Source organism: Amborella trichopoda, chromosome 7, assembly GCF_054954075.1.
Source record: "Amborella trichopoda isolate Santa Cruz 75 chromosome 7, AtrichopodaSantaCruz75HAP2 v2.0, whole genome shotgun sequence".
In the NCBI taxonomy this organism is placed as follows: domain Eukaryota; kingdom Viridiplantae; phylum Streptophyta; class Magnoliopsida; order Amborellales; family Amborellaceae; genus Amborella; species Amborella trichopoda.
In genome coordinates, this window is record NC_142342.1 from 7119872 (window position 1) to 7139402 (window position 19531).

Genomic DNA, 19531 nt, shown 5'->3' on the forward strand with positions numbered 1-19531 from the left:
AAAAAAGGGTGGTTAAGATCAAGGTTTGAAAATTCAAAGATCTGGATTGAAATTATTTGATATGGATTAAGAATCGTTGAAACTGCTTTGGTTCCCATTATATATCGGGTACCTGTCGGGTACCCCTTGAACCGGCCGGCTATCTGTTGACATCTATTAGAAACAACGAACCCGTTCGTTGATGAACTGATTTGATGGCAGGGGGAAAGGGGGGGGGGAGTTTTTTTGTGTGTCCGCTTTTTAGATACAATTTGGAGGAATTTTTGAATTATTTTTTGAAAAGAGACTTGGGAGCCAACCTCATATCATATTATGCATTTGTAAAGCGGGCCCAAGTACTACACTGCATGCATAATGAAAGTATGGGCCTTAAACGTTTTATAGAGCCTCACGCTTGATGTAGAACAATTCTCCCGCTTCTTACTTTTTACTTTATGAGATGAAGAGTCTTCGAAACAAAAAAAAACCCAAGATAGTTCAATTTTAATTGGAACAAACCCATGGCCTGACCTTAGTCTACTCAGGCAATGAAACGCTTGGTTTTAAAAGACATTGGGATAGATTTTTTAAAGGGATTATGTTAAGTGTTTATTTGATAATGAATTATTTGTCTAATTTTCATAAAGTCTTTATTTGAAAAACTTTGGGACAAGCTTTCCAAAAATTAAGATTTTGACAAATAATTTACTTTACAAGATTAAATCTTTATTTGACAGATTTTTCAAAGGGATTATTGAACACCTAACATAATACTTTTTATTGTAATGAGTTATATTTTAATTCTTTATTTGACCATAAAATAAATGTAATGGGTAACAAATATTCAGACATGAGACATGTTCTCCATATCTATGTATTTTTATTACAATGATGAAAGTTAAAATGAAATACCATTAATTTTTGGAAACTTTAAAAAACTATATTTTTAAGAAATTTAAGTGAATTTTTGAATTTTTTTAATGTCAGATAAAAATCAATTTCACCACATTGGTTCCAATAAATTGAATGACCTCTCAAATTTGATCTAAGCAATTACAAAAAATCATATGCGGGCATGCCCGGATAGTAACAGTGAAAAAATGTACAATTGTTTTTGAGAAGGAAAAATTATATTAATACTGTACTGTAAAAATGTGAAAAAAAAAAGATAATAAACATATCGATGATGTCTTAAGTTCTTTCTTTGGTGATTCTTGGTGGGAATCCAGTTTCCTAAAAATCAACAACAAAATAATCTGAAAATTAATCTATGTATTTATTTTGGCTCAAACTTAGAGTGCCATTGAAGTAGAGAGAGAGAGAGAGAGAGAGAGAGAGAGAGAGAGAGAGAGAGAACTAATTTTATTGAAAGATGGTGAACTTGCTTCTTAGCAAAATAGCCTTATCATCATAAAAACATTAAGGAGTCACGAGACACAAGGCACTGATGCTAAAAAACCAGTCCCTCCACGACAAATAAAAAAATACCACTTTCTTTATTTCACAACTCCCATTTTCCATGGACACTGCCGAGTTAAGATTCGTCAGCTCCCTATACCAAAACTGGAACATGTAAAAGCCCGTCTCAATTCCGGGCTGCCACCAGTGCCATGTGCTCAATCAGGTCCACCACCCGGTTACTGACATAAAAATGAAATGAATGTCAGAGAGAGAGAGAGAGAGAGCAAAGCCAACGTATTGATGATTGTAACACCATGTCCTAAGTTCAAATCCTGCTGCTGAACTACACAAAGAAAGGAGAAACAAATGCTTGGAGATGTCTACTTGTAATTATACTCGCAAAACCATTGAAATCACCTCGCGCATGCTCATGCGCATCTACGAGGGAGCGAGTGTGTTTAAAGCCTCAACATGTGTACACTAGTGAAATCATTTCCAGGTATTACTCTAGATCAGTGTGGGATAACAAGGATTTACTAGGGTCCAATGAGTCAGGATTGGCAGACTCAGTTGAGTTCATCAGCAGACTTCCCAAAAAGAAAAAAAAAAGGATAAAAAATAATAATAATAACATTAGAACCAGTAAAGCTGCTCCCAGATGCATCGTTACATGGACACCGACATGGGTTTTGGTGTTGACAAGTGTTGCAAGAGTCTATTGCATAGGTCTAAAAAGTCAGTACAGCTAGACACATCTTTGCATTTATTTTTTATAAATAAAACAACATATTTTGATTAATATATAACATTATTTTACAATTTACGACAACAACGTTACAAATGGAGAGGTAGTAGAGTTCACAAGATGGAGCAAAGTTCCAGGTAGTAGGAGTTTGAATCTTGATGTGACCATGTGTCAACTTTTAACAGTATATAATTCGATCTTTCTTTTCATTTCATGAAACTAGTAATTGCGTGATGGTAGAAGTGACGCACTGAAGGGCAGTTGGAGGAGATTCCATTCTTGCTATGTGCACTTAGTGTTATTAAGCATTTTTACAATCAAAACTTTGCGGCAAAAATAAAAAGGAAAAAGATTGCTAGCCGTGGGAATAAGAACCACAACCTTGGTGAAGATAAACACATGCTCTACTAGGTTCCCTACAATTTTATGATATAAAAAGAAAGACACTTATATTTAAAGTGTCCACATCAATCTCATAATTGATAATGTCACCCAACATATATAATCACGTGTGAGGTTAGTGTCTGCAAGTGTCAACGTGCTACACCAAGCTCCATCTAAATGTCAGGGTAACACTGCCCGTATGATTAATTTTGGGCCCAGCGGCAGGTCTGAGCCCGAGTGATTCACAAGTGTCCAAGTGGACTCAATCGAGTACTCCAACACTGGACTGGATACTACTGTCCAAGCGCAAGTGATTCAGATGAGTCCAAGTGGACTCAACCAAGTATTCCAACTCTGGTCTAGATTATGGTTCTACGAGCAATCTAATACAAATATATACTAATGATTGCCGAGAAATGCAAGAAATACACGGCCTGAGGAGTGTGAGGAAAACAACACAGAAGTTTAGGAGAATACCTGTAACCCCACTCATTGTCGTACCATGAGATGAGTTTAATGAAAGAAGAACTCAAACCTATTCCCGCCTTAGCATCAAAAATACTTGATCTATTAACAGAAACAACAAATAACCATATCAACGTTAAAGTCCTGCAAAGCTCTTTTTTCATCAATCACACACACACACATGCACACACACACTGTAATTTATGTCGATTCCATGTTTGTTGCAGAAAGTAACAAAAGTAGGAAACCACACGTATACTCAAAATTTTATATTCATTTAAGATCGTTTCACCAATAAAAATCAAAAGATCCAATAATAAAAAAAGATGATACAATCAAATTTGATTTAGACAGTAGCTCTCATTTTTCCATTCTTGAGAGGATAATAAACTTTGTAGTGTCAAATCCAGACCTCGGTGAACATGGTCTTAGTGGTGCGAAAATAGTTCGGAATTTTTTTCAGGTTGCAATTTGTTGATTTTGTATGCCTCCTTTTTTTCTCTATCCAGGTCACTCTTTAGTATAGTTGAATACAAGGGAAGATGCAAGAAGCAACAAAGCCATCAACCTACCTAGAGTCACCAACAAAGTCATTTGAGACAACATCCTCATCCGTGTAGCCAAGGATGCCTCTAAGAGGACCCTCAGATGCAGCCCTGATTCATAGCAAAATAATCAACTGTTAGTCATTCTCCAAATAACCAAAGAACAGCGTCATATTTCCCAGGTTCTACTATACTACCTTACCCAAATAATCCTGTACACAACCCATGAAAAGAAAAACGAAGGACAAACAGGTTCACAGCCATGGAATAGGATCATCAGGATTCCACTTGATTGGCTACCCATCCAATAGGTGGCATCTCAGGGGAGTATGTGGTAATCCTGAAGATAATGGAGAAACAGTAATTTTGGGGTCATCACCGTTCAATATAACGATAAATGGTGCAGGAGAGAGTAGGTTCGCCAAAACAAGAAATGACTGAGATGGTAGACTTCACTATCTCGAACACCTACCATCATTTCATTGACTGGTGAGAACCCATGGACTGTTGTTTCTACAGTCATGGGATTACCCTATACTTTCCCCTGACCAGTGAGATCTAATTGAATGGTTAACTTGGTGGTTGTGTGCTTCTCCATATGCAAGCTATGAATATTATACTTGCGATTTAGAACTTTTTACAAGGAAATGTTGACAGAAAGACATCAATTACTTACTTAATTGCGACTTTTATGTCATCATAGGAGGCTGGTTTCTCTAAACGACATGTTAGGTCTACCACCGAGACATTGGGGGTGGGAACTCGGAAAGCCATACCAGTTAGTTTCCCGTTGAGTTCAGGAAGAACTTTTCCCACTGCCTGAAACCCAGAGGTGTATATATAGATAATAAAACACAGTAATAAGAGGTAACATAGCATCAAAAATCTACAGTAGAAACCAATAATAATCAATCATAGCAATAAAGAATATAACTAAGAAATGGACAGACCAGAGCTTTTCAAACTAGATTATTATGTGAAAACGATTGTAAATTCATAAAGTTGGATGATATGCTTAAGGAAAACTATGCTTTTCAGTTTGCCAACATGAAGTTTAAACATAAAAAGGAAAAAGAATGCAAAAAAGGAAAAAAAAAAAATTGCAAACTTGGCATGAAATAAGTTGCAGGCTCACTGCTGGTATAAACCACAGTTACCCAAAGCAATTTAGAAACTGAATCGATTTAGGAATCGGAAGCAAGGAATCACTGCTGGCTGGAAGGTTCCTATTTTCGGGATCGACATCCATACAAGAAGAATTGTGGGGAATGAGATTCCTATTTTAGGAATCGAGATTCAACCAACATAGAATCGAGATTCCTAGCATTTTGGAATCAAGTTTACCACCTAGTTGGAATCGACCGATATGGAATCGAGATTCCAACATCTTTAGAATCGAGAGGGAACTAATAGGGAAAATTACATTCTCAATGCCATTAATTGACCCATATGCCATACATGCACGTTTACATTATTTGTATTACATTATTTCTAACAACTTAGAGTTGCAATCTCTCCATTGAATAAATACAATACATACTTAAAGAATTAAGTAGAGAACGCGGACCACCACTTTGGTTGCCACACCTTGTAGCTTGGGATTGAGTGTTTAGCTTGAGTAGTTTGATGCCTTGAAAACTTCTAAACATTATTTCTCAGGAAAAAAAACAAAAAAAAACAAAAACTGGGGAAGTGGTAGAATTCTGGTAAATTTGGAAATCAATTTCAACAAGTATAGAATCAAAATTTATCAATTGCGGAATTAATAATCAGTAAATATAGGAACGATATTCTATAAGTATTGGAATCAAGATTCCTAAAATAAGGAATCGAGATTCTATACTTCATAGAAACAGATTCCATGAAGCCTATTCGGAATCACCAAATCGGGGTTCGGAATCGAAATTGCAATCTTCGGTAAGAGATTCGAGTAACTATGATTTAAACAATGCTTGAAACACCTGGCAGATATCATGCAGGTGCCCGAAATCTCCAAAGCAAGTGGTGTACCCTAGAAATTGTTGTTATTGAACAGCTGCCTGAACTGGTGTTTACTATGTCGTATGGCGTTTTCACCCTAGGTCTGGTATTTACTATTTGGAATACCAGACCAAGTTAATCATAGTATTTGAAACACTACAGTGCATATTTGTCAAAAAACATTAATAGCTAAAGCTCTATTTTGACGTTCAGAGTTTCTGGAGCATCTGCATGATTCACAGAGGAGTTCCAAAATTTGTTTAGATATTCCACCAGAAAAAATACCTTAGCAGCACCAGTGGAACTTGGAATGATGTTTTGCCCAGCTCCTCTCCCTCCTCGCCAATCCTTCATGGAAGGGCCATCCACTGTCTTTTGAGTAGCTGATTGAAATAACACAATTAAGAATGATTCAGTATGCAATGTAGGTAAAAACCAACAAAAACACACTACTTTATAGTGAAGGTGGATGGCTGAGTTAGGCCAAACTGAAGAGCAGATCATCCTAGCTTTCTTGTGCTCCATTTCCATCAACCAAAAATCTTTAATATGTATAAATTCTTCGCATGGTCACGAACAAAAGAAAGAAAGAATCAACCAACATGTGTGCCAGAGAGAGAGAGAGAGAGAGAGAGAGAGAGAGAGAGAGCAACCTGTTGTGGCATGCACAGTGGTCATAAGACCTTCAAGAATACCAAACTCCTCATGCACCACCTGAAATCATATTCCATAAAACAAGTTTGCAAAGAAACTCAGCCATGTTCACATACAAAGTGCGCCATTCAGTCACACATTAATCTGATTATGCTATACTCAAGATATGCCAAGAGTACATGAAAAAATTAACCAGACCTTGGCAAGAGGGGCTAGACAATTGGTCGTGCAGCTTGCATTTGAGACAATGCTCATGTTTGGCTGGTAATTCCCCTCATTAACACCCACTACAAACATTGGTGCATCTGCTGAAGGCGCAGATATCACCACCTTATTTGCTCCACCCTGTCATCAGCAATAAGAAGCATAGATCATATAAACACATGTTCTAATTGAGAAACCCAATTTCTCAAAATTGACCCAAACACTAGGAATATTTCTAAATTTAAATAAAACAGCCTGCCTTAGGTTAATATGAAGATTGTGACCATTGAATAAGTGGTGGTATAAATTTTGGCTATATTCATATGATTTAGAATACATGAGAGATCAATAGGGAAGGTCATGGTATATGAAGTAGTCCCATTAAGAAATGCCACCTATGTTTGTTTCACATTTCATATTATTAACAAGAAAAATGTTCCAAATTGAACTCCACCATTGTGGGGGCATATCCATCAAAATTGGAAAGTATTTCTTATGTGACTGAAAAGACTGAAGCATTTTTATAAACTCTAGAAAAGCCAGGGATCTCTTCATAATCCTTCTCCTATGAGATAAAAAATAATAGCAATGATAGCTTGAAACAACAACAAACGGCAACAAAAAATGTTTTTGTCATTGCCAGATTACATTGAGATGTTTTGAGGCCTTTTCGATCGTGGTGAAAACTCCAGAGGACTCAACCACATACTCCACCCCAAAATCTCCCCATGGAATCTCTGCTGGGTCCCTGCAAAACATGAAATTTTAAAAATAGTAAGAACTTTTCATACAAATTAATGACAGGATCAAATAGTAAACCCCATTAACAGAAGCACAAAATAAATGCTCATAGTGATTCATCTGGCCACTAAGACAACCACAAGTCTATTACTGTATGGACCAAGTTAAGAAAAGAAATGTTCTCTTATTTTCTTGTTCATTAAATATATAGCTAGCAATCACAGGACTACAACTAGTTTACCAAATGATTCACTGGACTACAGACTGCCCAAAAGCAGCCATGGAAAATGAAATAACCTTTTGCTTGTAACTGCAATCCTCTTCCCATTGATTTCCAATGTTGTGCCATCCAAGACTTTAATGGTTCCTTTGAAAAGCCCATGCGTTGAATCATACTTAAGCATGTAGGCCTGCAAAAGGAGGAGATATATATAACTAATCCTGTTACAATCCCACAGAAATATCTAAATTATCAGCTACAAGCTCATAATAGGAATGGTGATTTGCCTCAAAAAAATAAGGCAACATACTTATTGATTAAGAATATGCAACATTCATGTATCATTCAAAATTGGGAGGCAGCTAACACTCAAGCAAGTCTCAGTCAAGAACTGGACCATCACTGGTTTTATCAAAGACCAGGACACACTAGTTCAAGGCCCAAAGAGACCAGGTCTGACTCATGAGACTGTCAAGACCAAGTCAAGACTCGGATCATTTGAGTCCAGGTCATCCAGAACTGGCAGGGTGCCTGTTAAGAGTGACAAGGGTGAGTCCAAGTCGGACTCATGGAATTTTTGAACACTGCTAATTCCTCATATTTGTACCTTAAAATTGTTTCAAGTAGGGTTAATCTGACCTATAGAAAAAGGAGCCATTACTCACAATACCATTAAAGATTTTTTGAAAGCCTTAAAACGTTCTGGTTTTAAGTTAGACTTTCTTCTGTCTTTTAAAATTTTCAAATTTGTAATTTGAATAACAAGGCATTGGAAGAAAATATGAGAAATCAAATACCAGATTAACAACCAAAGCATTAAGTGACTATCATTTAAATTAGAAAACATAGCAGAATGGTGAAATATATTGATTTCTCAATATGCCTAAATTAACCATCAAAATTGAGGATAAAGCTACTACATTTGATGTTGCAAATTGATATGTGATACGGAGAAGAGTTTCTTACTCATGTCTTTGCAATATCAATTTCAGCAAGAAACATGTCCCCATAATTTAGGTTGAGATGTTGAGTTAGAGCTACATCTTAATCAAATATGAAGTTAAATTTAATTACTCGAGAAAGGAGGCGGACCTGAAAAACAACACTGAAGTTTTCAAATTTGTTTTTTTCATTTTTTCATATTTAAAAGGAAAAGGCAAAGTGTCAGTTAAACATAGATAGCTTTGAAGGGAAAAAAAAGTGACATGGCATAATTTTGAAAGTCAATGTGGTGAAAATTTCAACTGATTTCCTAACCATCACCTCAGAAATGCTAAACTTGGGAGCTGGAGAACCACACTCAGAATATTTTGGCTTCTAAGGCAAGGACACATCTGCAAGAGGGGGAACAGGGGCTACAGATAGAAAATATCTATAATAGAAGTTGTTAAAGGGCTATGGGTTCTTGCCTCAGTTTCCCAACATTATAGGGCACTAAGCCAAAGGTATTTTGTGGGCAACAGGTCTCTTTGGAAGTAATGCCCATTTACAGTCTCTTTGCAGGCTCACGGCAAGAGACAAATAGCATATATAGACACGTGATAGCAAGAAAGGATGGGTTAAGTATCAAAGGAAGATTTAGACCCACTTCAGGAGGTGAACTTTTGATATAAGTGCCTTGAAGGAATGTTAAATCAACCACGAGTTGGCCGGATAAGGGGTGCGGAACCATTTTAAGATGTACGCATATAGGTGCATAAAACACTAATACAAAAGCCTTTAAAGCAAAACACAAAAGGAATGTAATCACAAGGTAATTTATTTTCCTTTTTGATGATTAACGCAAGACTAATTGTTGCCTGATGCATAGATTTTCATAATCTATTGGGTGCAGCTTCTTACCATGTACTTTGCGTCAATAAAAGGATCATTGACAGCTACAACTTCAACACCATCACCTTCCACAGCCACACGCAGTACTAATCTTCCAATCCGACCAAATCCTGTAACAGGAATCAACTCTTAGAAATTCCAATTCACTGGAACTCCTGCCTTCAAAATTTAAGCAACACAGTTTGACATATTCCTAACAGCCGGTGTTGAGTGAAACATTCCATGCATCAAATGGTAAATTCTCATGGACTTTTGGTGAAAGACAATAAAGCACCCATCTTGGACCCAATAGATGATAATCATTCTAATCTTGACAAATACAAGCCAGTGGAAATAAAAAAAAATGAATGAACTATTGCTATAGATTTATAAGTCATCATACTAGGCTCCAGGATGACGGATCAACTATAAACAATTAGAAAGGATCATAACAAAAAGAGAATCCTTACCATTAATTCCAATCTTTATCTTGTCACTGCTTGGCGAATCTACAGAAAGAAAGGTGAATATCAGAACCAAAAAAGACAAACCGTTTTTCTTGATATGTATCCTATATTAGGGGAACAACACACAGGGAGAAAGCAATTATTTGACTTACGGTGAACTCTTGATGGAATCTCAGTGGCTGTAGCCCTTATAGGCTGCATATTCTTGGCACCGTGAGCCCTAAAAAGTATGAAACAAACCAAAGCTAAAGTATCATGGCTTGAGGAATTTTAAAATTTTAACAGTGATTATTAATTTTATGCACATTGCCCATAACCATACAACTTGTGGGGGACAAAAGCAGCTTCTACAAGCTCAACAAATGGTTTGAGCAGTTCAAAAGCCAGAGGGATACTTACTGTATCATGGCACCTTTTCCAAACCGAACAGACCCGAAAAACTTTTCCAGAAATCCCCCATTAGTTAAACTCAGCTTACCATCAAAGCTAGAAGCCTGCACACAAAGAAAAGTAACTTCTTCACATTTGCTATAATTTATTGATTTATTTATTTTGCATGTATCACCATAGGATTTATTACAACTGATTATGCTTCCCAAATTCTGATAACTTATAAGTCCAATATCTTCCAAATTAGAGATATGAAAAATAAGGGCTTTCAATAATACCACTTAATGACTTGATATAATAAAATGTCATACAGACTAAAACAAATTGAGGAATGCATAATGCAAGCCAATGTAAGTGTCTAAAATTACTTGTCAATTACCCATGATTTGCACTAGATTTAGGAAAGGGTCTGGGGTTGTGGTGGTAGCATCCCTACACCTAGTCACCACATTGTGGTTTCCATTTCTACCGCTAACACCACCTTAATAACACCTTCAAAAATCTAACTCCTAATCTACTTTAAAAAATGGGTAGGGGCCTGTCTTCCCCACTTAATTACCCAAAAAAAAAAAAAAAGATTTGCACTAGGCTTCTGAATAGATGGCACGCCAATGTTAGAACATGAACCCAATTTGACTTGATCATCCAGTTTGCAGTTCAAATCAGTCAATGTTCCTACGTAAAAAAGGTCATTCACTTCTATAAACATTGGACTGCCCACAAAACTCCAGAAAGGAAAACCAGTAATTTGTTCAAATAGAAGTCCTCCAGGACATCTGAAAATTAAATAAATGCATATGGAAAAAAATTAAAATAACTTAACAAGATTGCTCAGGAAAAAGGAGGCCAAATGATCGGCGATTTTTTTTTTTTGGCTTATATTGCTGACTCTGTTGTATTCTTCTTTCAACCTGCAGTGGTTAGAAGAACATATACTTGATTCCCTTTTTGATAATTTGATTGGGAACCAATCAATGACCATAGATTAGATTTAAGTGATGTAGGTTGATCATATCAGCTTTAGTGTCATCATGTACTGTTGTACTGCACTAACGTATAAATTTTGCCTCTAGTCCATGGTTTTCATGCTTGATCACTTGGAAAATCACGTACAACCATCATAAGAAGTACAAAAGAACCATAAATTGCATTGATTACGAAAAACAAGGTAAAATACCAGGTCTAGGTTGCAATAAGTGCAGGTTCAACTGCAACAAACACTAGGTCGTCATTCACTAGAATCCAGAAATTTATAAGAACAAGAATCACAGAGAGTACTACAAGAAAAAAGAACAAAGAAAATAAAAAGAAAAGACAGAAGAATACGAAATAAGAGTCACCAACCAAAAAACTAAAAAGAAGAGGGGAAAAAAATTACATTTAGATACAACTGTGGATCCTCACCACACAAAACACATGAAACCAAAATCAAAGATTTTTCCTCAAAAAAAAAAAAAAACAACTCAAAACCAACATAAAGGTACAAAATTCAAAGAATTATATAAAATAACAACACAAATAACAACAAAATTCATGTAGAAAACATGGGACAAATGAGCAACAACACCTCAGGCATCAAATGAAAATACAAGCTAAGCATTCTATGGTTCAACAAACTTAAAAAGTCATTTCTAAAGAAAAAGAAAACTTTCGTTAATCATCTGAGATAACAATAAATATTGTAAAATAAACAAGTAAGTATTGTAAAACAAATATTTGCCACGCATAAATTCAAGCAATGCAACTAAAGCAATAATCCAAGAAATGTTAACAAAGGGACAAGAAACTTCAAACCATAAGATTAAATAATTTAAAGGGAATATGTGCAAAGGAAAACAAAAGCGATTGTTAAAAATACAGACAGCCATACAGCATATGTAAAGCAACATAATTTAAAGGAGAGCATGCTTAAAAACCAGTGACTTCGAGAAATTATACAGGAACAATCCACAAAAAGAAATGAAAATCAATTCACAATACAAAACAACACTTAAACACTCCATGAAGACCAAAATAGTAGCTGACCAAAAGCAAGACAAAAACACAGTAAACAAGGCTAAAAGACCCTTAAAAACAAGAAGAAACACACATAAAACTTCAAACAGGAACTCACCTGAAAGCTTCCCAGCCGTTGAGACACACGATCCGACGGCAGAGCAGCAGTTGCAGAGAAGGCGGATCTGGCCATGCCTGACGCCGCCATTAATGAAGCTTCTACGAGCTCTAGGGTTTGGAATAATCGAAACTCTAGATTTTAGGGCCTGAGGAAAAATGCAGAGCAAAATGGAAGAAAAAACACTATAAAAAATAAGATTTTTGAAGAGAGAGAGGGGGTGGTTATATATAGGCTCCATGATAGGCGAGGCGGAGCTGTTTATGAAATGCAGTAAGATCGAACGGTCCAGATGTCTGGTCAGGTCGGCTTTTGATGGACGGTCAGGATCTTCTGACTGATTTGAATGCACAGTTACGTGGACCGAGAGTCTTGGAAGACACGTCGGCTAGTAAAGGCCATCGAGGCTTACTTTCTTACACGTCGACACGTGGAGTAATTTGATTGGAAGTTGGTTTCCGTAGATGTTGTCAATAAACTGAGGTGCTTAAAGCGAACGCACAAGAGAACCTGAAAACATCGCAAAAGTAACCCTTAATTGGCATGAAATTTCGAAAATATCCTCCACTCTTTTTTACAAACTTTTTATTCATTTTTTAAAATTGGTCAAAGTGCACCTAACCTACCAACTTTTACTTATTTTACCCATTTCAACTATTTCAACTCATGATAATATATGTGTTGATGAGTGTTTTTAAATGAAATTAAGTATAAAATATTAAATAATTTATCTCTTATATGATTTTTGATAAATTTCTATTATTTTTAAGAATAAAATATTGTTATAATTGATTAAAGGGGAATTTATCTTATTAGACGAAAAAGATGAACAATTTTACACTTGGAAAATGTTTCGATACTTCTCCTACAACATAGAAGATCTATGTTTTCCCTACCATCTAGCCGTCCAATTTTGATCAAGAGAGCCACTCACCATTTGATCTTAGATCCAACGTCAAAGTATTTTATTTTTAGATTTTTTATACAAATTATATGGATATGAAATTTGGTACGTGCCATATTCTCATTGGGGCACACCTATAAAAAATATTAAAAATAATTTTTTGATAAAATATAGTGACCAAAAAAACTTTGAATCTTTCAAGGATATTTTGGTCATTTTATTTTATTCAAAATATTTTTTTTTATATTTTCGCTAATGCGAGTTTAATAGAGGATTGATCGCAAAAAAATTTATGGGTCGCTGCTTTCTTTCATGTGTGGGTGCCATCATAAACCTTCCCATGAACACTCCCGTAATACAATTTCAATAAAAGCTTCTTCCAACCTAAAGAGGCATGAAAGGTCAAGCTCCCCATGAACACTCCAGTATTACAATTTCAATAAAAGCCCCTTCTAACCTAAAGAGGCATGAAAGGGCTCTTTCATGAGAGAGAGTACTCTCTCTAAGGAATTCTTTTTCAGAATAGAACTTTTATATGAAACAAATGTCCCATTAATATATAGAAAATGTTTATAAAAGGTGTCAACATTATACTGTATGAGATTGTTTACACTAAAAAATGTGGGCAAGGAACTCAGTCCCCATCTTTGTTTCCAGCGTAAATTTGTCAAAAAAGTTGATAGAGAAAGAGTCACGTCAAATTGCATTCCGGACGAGAATCAGGCCAAAAGACCACCAGCAGAGCTGGCTGCCCCACCTTAACCTTGAAGTCAATAGGAGTTTTGAGAAATTTAATGAAGAGAGGGAATGGTTTAATGAAAACTTTAGAAGAAAGAGCAAAATTAGATAAAACAATAAATGAAACTAAGAAAGGTTAATACATATGCAGAATGTGATTAAATGAAACTCATAGATATCATTAATGAAATCAAAGTAAGGAAGAAGGTGATACATTAGGCCAGGTCCTTGGGCCAGGATCCGGGAGTTGGTGCTGATTCAAAGTAGATTGTTGTTGGTAGTGGTATAAGACCTATACATTAGAAATGCAATCTTTTAAAAAATTTCCATTGTATTAAAACTCAAGGGTTTAAATGCTTGAATATCTCAATACAAAACTATAATACATATATTCTAACCTACAAACATATTTTATACACATTTGAATAATAAAAATTCAACCATAATAGGTCTCTTACAAATCCCTTACTTAAAAATACAATTAAACTCAATACAATGTCCAAATACTCACAATGTGCATTTCTACATATTATACGACTTGCACTTAAAATTCTTCATTATATCAAAATTCCATAATAATTTCATCTTCATTCTTCATCCTCATCATAATTCAATGAGATTTCAATTTACATAAACAATATAACATCGCATTAAAGGTCATACTACATGATTATAAGAATAATACCAATGTTCACTTAACATACTCAATTTAATCAATCATGAATCACTCAATAACTATAAATATATCAAATTAACATGCACGGGAGAAGCCACATTTTGAACCCCTTGTGCCCGGGCCACGAAAGGGCTTTTGATGACTTAATTTTGTCTCATTGTCTAAATCACCGGTGATAATAATAGTTCAAGGAGATCAATCCAATGGGAAGCAAATAATCACTTTTACTTCACTTAATGGGAATCAAATCATGAGAGAGACATGTATCAAAATAACCCTTCATAGTTTGAGAGAAAGAGACTACAAAAAAAGAGAGAGGAAGTTATGGTGAAACTACACTATGTGGTTCATAAGAGACTATATGAACTTTTCAACATTAAAAAAGAAACTCAATGAGCTATTTCATATGCTCAAATATGACGAAGTAAACCTCTTATCAATTGTATATTATTAGTAAAAATTTCAAAAAAATAAGATAAAAAAAGTCAAGGTGAAACTACTCAAGATCATGGAGTAAACAAGCTAGTCTACACATACTATATGTACGGACTACACTATTGCTTTGGGACTCTTCAAATATCAAGTTTTCATGACCAAAAATGAAGAAAGATACTGTAAATTAAGAATTACTGCAAGCTTTGATGATGAAAATGAGGTAGGAATTGAAATATAAGAATAAAAGTTAATACCGTAGTGAAACAATAATATGTACTTGATCACACACATGAGGGACTACTCTATGGAATGGTTTCAAATGAAAGCTCAAGGAAAAAGATAGTCTCATGAGTGATCACCTTTTTTGTTAAGGAGGTTCTCTCTCTCTAAAGTGAATACACAAGTTAGGGTTATAATTGATCTCACAAGTTACTTTTATATTTAGATACTAAATGTAGTTTTGATCATGATCATTGATGCCTTAGATCAATGGTACATGAGAGGCTTTTATCTAAATCAATCGTCCATATCTTATTACCAAGATCAATGGATGAGCTTTTGATACCCTTCACTCCTAAAAACTTAGGTTTATAGTCATTTTTTACCTTAAAGCCCTTGACTTTATGTTTTATTTCTCATTAAGTCCAAATTCATGTTTACACTTATGCCCATAGTTTTTGAATAATTTGTGAGAGTCAATAAAAGACAAGGATATGGACATAAAGACAATATGAGACATTCACACATGTGGATAACATATCTTATGACAGTACCAATAGGATTTCAACAGCACTAAAAGTTCACATACCACAAATATTATATATGGATAATAATATAAATCAAATTAATTCTCAAAATCCCATAACTTCACACATGTCAAATAAACCACATGTGTGAACAAAATACTATGTGACAAGGGGGTGTGGGGGTGCCACATGGCATCCCTATGGCCACTTGGGACCCACGTGGCATCCCCATAACTCGTTTTTTATTGTCATTTTAGTCAAATAATTTAAAAAATAATTTTTGGTGCTTTAAAAATTCCAAAAATTTCTCCAAAATTCCCCAAAATTTCTCCAAATGAATTTTCAACATTATTACATATTTTTTCATCAATATAAAATATTTTTTCATTAATTTTAAATTAATTTGAGCCAAAGGTAAATGAGATCTCTAAACTTATAACACTAGTCAGAGTCTTCTATTGGGCTAACCCGAATGATATTTCATTGGTGTCTCAAGCTGACCCAATGAACCTATACTCTACAGTCTATGGCAGTGACACATATTTGGTCACATCAAAGTCGCTAAGCCAAAACTTCCCGTCACTGGGAGTTTTGTGGATTACTAGTGCACCCTTGTGGAACATGTTCCTACTCAAATACAAGGGTCATCTCAAAACACATATGCACTAACTCTTCTGAGTTAGATAATACTATATAAGAGTTGTTTCTCCATACAACTATGGATGCACATGCCATAGAACGGTATCGTGTCAGGATACAGGCTCATGTCCTATAAGCTGACCATTCCATATGGGGTGAATACTCTTTTAAATGCTCGGGTTCTATTGTTCTCGATTGGATTTTCCTAGTCCTGACTTATCACATGAATTATGATGCATTCTAATCAATATAGTCTTGATTAGGAGGTAACCCTCACAGCTCCTTGGGAGCCCACACTCTCAAAACGTATACTCTCAATGCTTCAAATACTCGGGGTATATGAATATGGGCTTTAGTGCACCAAACACCTAGATTCAGTCTCTCTCTAGCTCCCACTGGGTGAAATACTCTTGGCTTTAAGGCTTTGAAAGGCCACATAGCCAACAATTGCATGGTCAATCCCAATCTTTTAGGTTTTTGGGTTGGGCAAATGAATATAAGCAGAAGAGGGATGAGAAGGTTTGATTATCCGAGCCACATTCGATTTAGATTGAATAGGGTAAGATTCTTAAAGCTTGAGATAGAAAGGTCGAGTTTGATCCTAGAGGTCGGGTACACTCAGCAGAGCTTACGCATGAAGGTCATGAATTTTTTGGACCTACTCAATAGGGGAGTCCTCTATTTATAGGCAAAACACTTATAGGATCGCTATTATTCGTTTTTTATGCAATCTGGGCCCTTCTTCGCCACTTGCACTAGCTTTGGCTCCACTAGCAATAATATGGTCAACACAATTAAATGCTCCATAATCATATGACTGTGTCTTGGGTACAACTTTGTGGGTGGGGTGTCAAAAGTCTGGCATTGGCAGTGGTATTGCTGCTATTCAGAGTTGCTTTCTGAAAAAATTAGCCATGTATTATCTTCTGGGTGTTCTTTCATACAATTGGCGGACCAATTAGATTATGTCCTGTTTCAACTGCCTTTGGCGCCATTCCTAGTGGTGATAACATCAGTCGAACGTTTGCTCTCCATTGTACAATCGATGGTTGATTCGATGTTTCGTCAACAAATTTGAGGGTGGCACGCCCTTTCGTACTGACATCTAACATGTCAATACTTGCCGAAAAGTGTCAGTTCATATTGACATGTGACATAGGTCTGTACACCCAGGATGTTTCCAGATTTTGACTATCAGAGGCCTGACACTGGTTACAATGGCATCGGTGCCACTGACAATGGTATTAGAACTTTTTGCCTCTAGCTTAGTAGTTCTGGGTTCTGATATGCCTTCAGGGGTGTTCTTTAGCTTTTTAGCTTTGTCGAGTTGTCTGGGCTCATAGGGCATGGTTCAAGGTCAGGTCAGAAAGGGGTATGAGTGGTTCAAGTTCAGGGTAGCTTGCTCGAGGTATTTTGGTCTTCCATTGCTTCCTCAATCGAGATTGGAGTGTCTACAGAGCTGCATCTGAAAAGCCCAATTGAGAAGGTTGTTCCTATGTTGGAAAACCCTCAAATGAATCGTCTCGACCTCAAGTTTGATAGACATGAAAAAAGGGAATTCCTAGATCTAAAAATAGTTCACCTTCTAACACATTATTTGGACTGTCCATTGTCAGTATTGTCACGTATTTATAGATCTTCTTGATCATCACCATTTCTAGAACTTTAAATTTCATAATTGGGGGCAACAATAGATTATCATATCATCGCGAGGCTTTGCGGCACCAAAACTACATTTTTAACACAGTTTTGAAGTGCACCTTACTTCAATAGTATAAGGTTAGCACTTTATACAATCCTCACCCTTAATATATTTTACATGCTAGAATTTTTTTCTCGATATTTCTCGCTTTTAAATAAGCACCACCGTATAAAAGTTAAAGTGCAACCACTTGTCGTAGTAAGTGGTGATTCAAAATCTTCAATATGGGCATAAATTGAGCTGGTTCTGGCAAAGTATTAAAATTGGCCATTTCTCTCCCTAAAGTCTTCCTCTTTTTTATTTTTCATTTTTATTTGTTTTTCCAAGTGTATTCTATTATTTTTTGGTAAGAAATAACAATGTACAACTTTTTTTTAAATTTTTTTTTTGCTTTATATATATTTTTAATGTCTAATCCAGTGATCCTGATCGCCTATCTCACACAATCTATGGTTTGGGCAATCGGCCAATCCAGTCCACCAATCCGTTTTTTTCTTGTAGTAGGGGTGCGAAGGTTGGCAAGAGTCAACAAAGTCTAAATCCCATAGCAAAAGAAAAACAAGAAGAAAATAAAAAACGAGAGTGCAAATTTTAAGTCTCAGGTTGGGTAGTTCAGTCATTTGCTCCGGCTGCTTTAGTAGCCGATATTGACCTGAAATAATTTCCCAATTATGTAATATTTTATTTTTTAAAGCCACGTGCGGGGTATTTGTAAATATTTTAGAGTCCGTCCAAATTCGACAGGGAAAGGGATTGAAAGCGAAGTTGGGGCAACAAAAAGAGAGAAAACCAACGGGGTCCAGCCAAATTTTATAGTGAGGAACGATGATCTCATCGATTTTGGTTCGTTTGTGAATGAGTGAGAGTGAGAGTTAATGGTATAACCAATTGTTAGAGAGAGAGAGAGAGAAAGAGAGTATTATTATTTATCAATTCTTAATAGCGTGTGTGAGCCAATGCTATAACCATTTGTATAAGGAAAAATATTATATGAGGATGCTACCTTATAATGTAGAACGACGGATGCCTCTAAAAAAATCCATCGGAAAAAGGTAGTTTTAATGTTAGAAAACCCTTTGATTGATCATCTCGACATAAAGATATATGACTATGAAAAATAAAATGATTTTAAGTCTCAGCAATAGTATATTTTACGACATATTATCTATACCGTCCATTTTCAAGATTTTCATATGTTCATAGATCTACTTGATTTTAACTATTTTTAAAATTTAAAATTTTATAATTAGATATAAAAATAGATTTTGAGATAATCCTAAGAATATTTTACATCAAAATTATATACCATGATAAAATTTGAAGGCGTATTTTACCTCTACACCTACGGATGCATCCATATGCAAACTGCACCCATTGTATAATAGAAGAATATTTATTATTGTTACAAAGAATTTCTAATAACTTTTAACCATTAGATATCGTATTGGATGGTTTGGAGCGTGTCATAAAATTGGAAACAAAAATTTAACATTGAGTATAGTTAAGAACTGTCCAATTTAAAATCTGAGAAATGAAAGTGTTGTAACCTCTGTATTAAAAGTAAATGGATGAGGTTTCTATAGGGCCTATG

At 35.5% G+C, this 19531-nt stretch overlaps 1 protein-coding gene across 1 annotated transcript; it reads right to left on the reverse strand.

The window, feature by feature from the left end:
• Positions 1 to 1326: 1326 nt before the first annotated feature.
• On the reverse strand, positions 1327 to 12301 carry LOC18444197 (glyceraldehyde-3-phosphate dehydrogenase GAPCP1, chloroplastic). The gene is made up of 14 exons (XM_006854373.4): positions 12101 to 12301; positions 9997 to 10091; positions 9750 to 9817; positions 9601 to 9639; positions 9161 to 9261; positions 7396 to 7508; positions 7006 to 7105; positions 6352 to 6498; positions 6153 to 6213; positions 5785 to 5882; positions 4196 to 4338; positions 3547 to 3630; positions 2987 to 3076; positions 1327 to 1619 (listed from the first exon to the last, which is right to left on the reverse strand). The coding sequence occupies exons 1-14, from the start codon at positions 12188 to 12190 to the stop codon at positions 1565 to 1567; spliced, it is 1284 nt and encodes a 427-aa protein (XP_006854435.1). The 5' UTR covers positions 12191 to 12301; the 3' UTR covers positions 1327 to 1564.
• Positions 12302 to 19531: the final 7230 nt, after the last annotated feature.

Bases quoted from the DNA above. Each gene is read 5' to 3' on its own strand.
- LOC18444197 (XM_006854373.4), bottom strand. From the start codon at position 12,190: ATGGCGGCGTCAGGCATGGCCAGATCCGCCTTCTCTGCAACTGCTGCT. The intron at 6,214-6,351 runs GTCTGGTTAATT...ATATGATTTCAG, and splicing joins GTCTAGCCCCTCTTGCCAAG to GTGGTGCATGAGGAGTTTGG. The intron at 3,631-4,195 runs GTAAGTAATTGA...GCTATGAATCAG, and splicing joins GACATAAAAGTCGCAATTAA to GGCTGCATCTGAGGGTCCTC.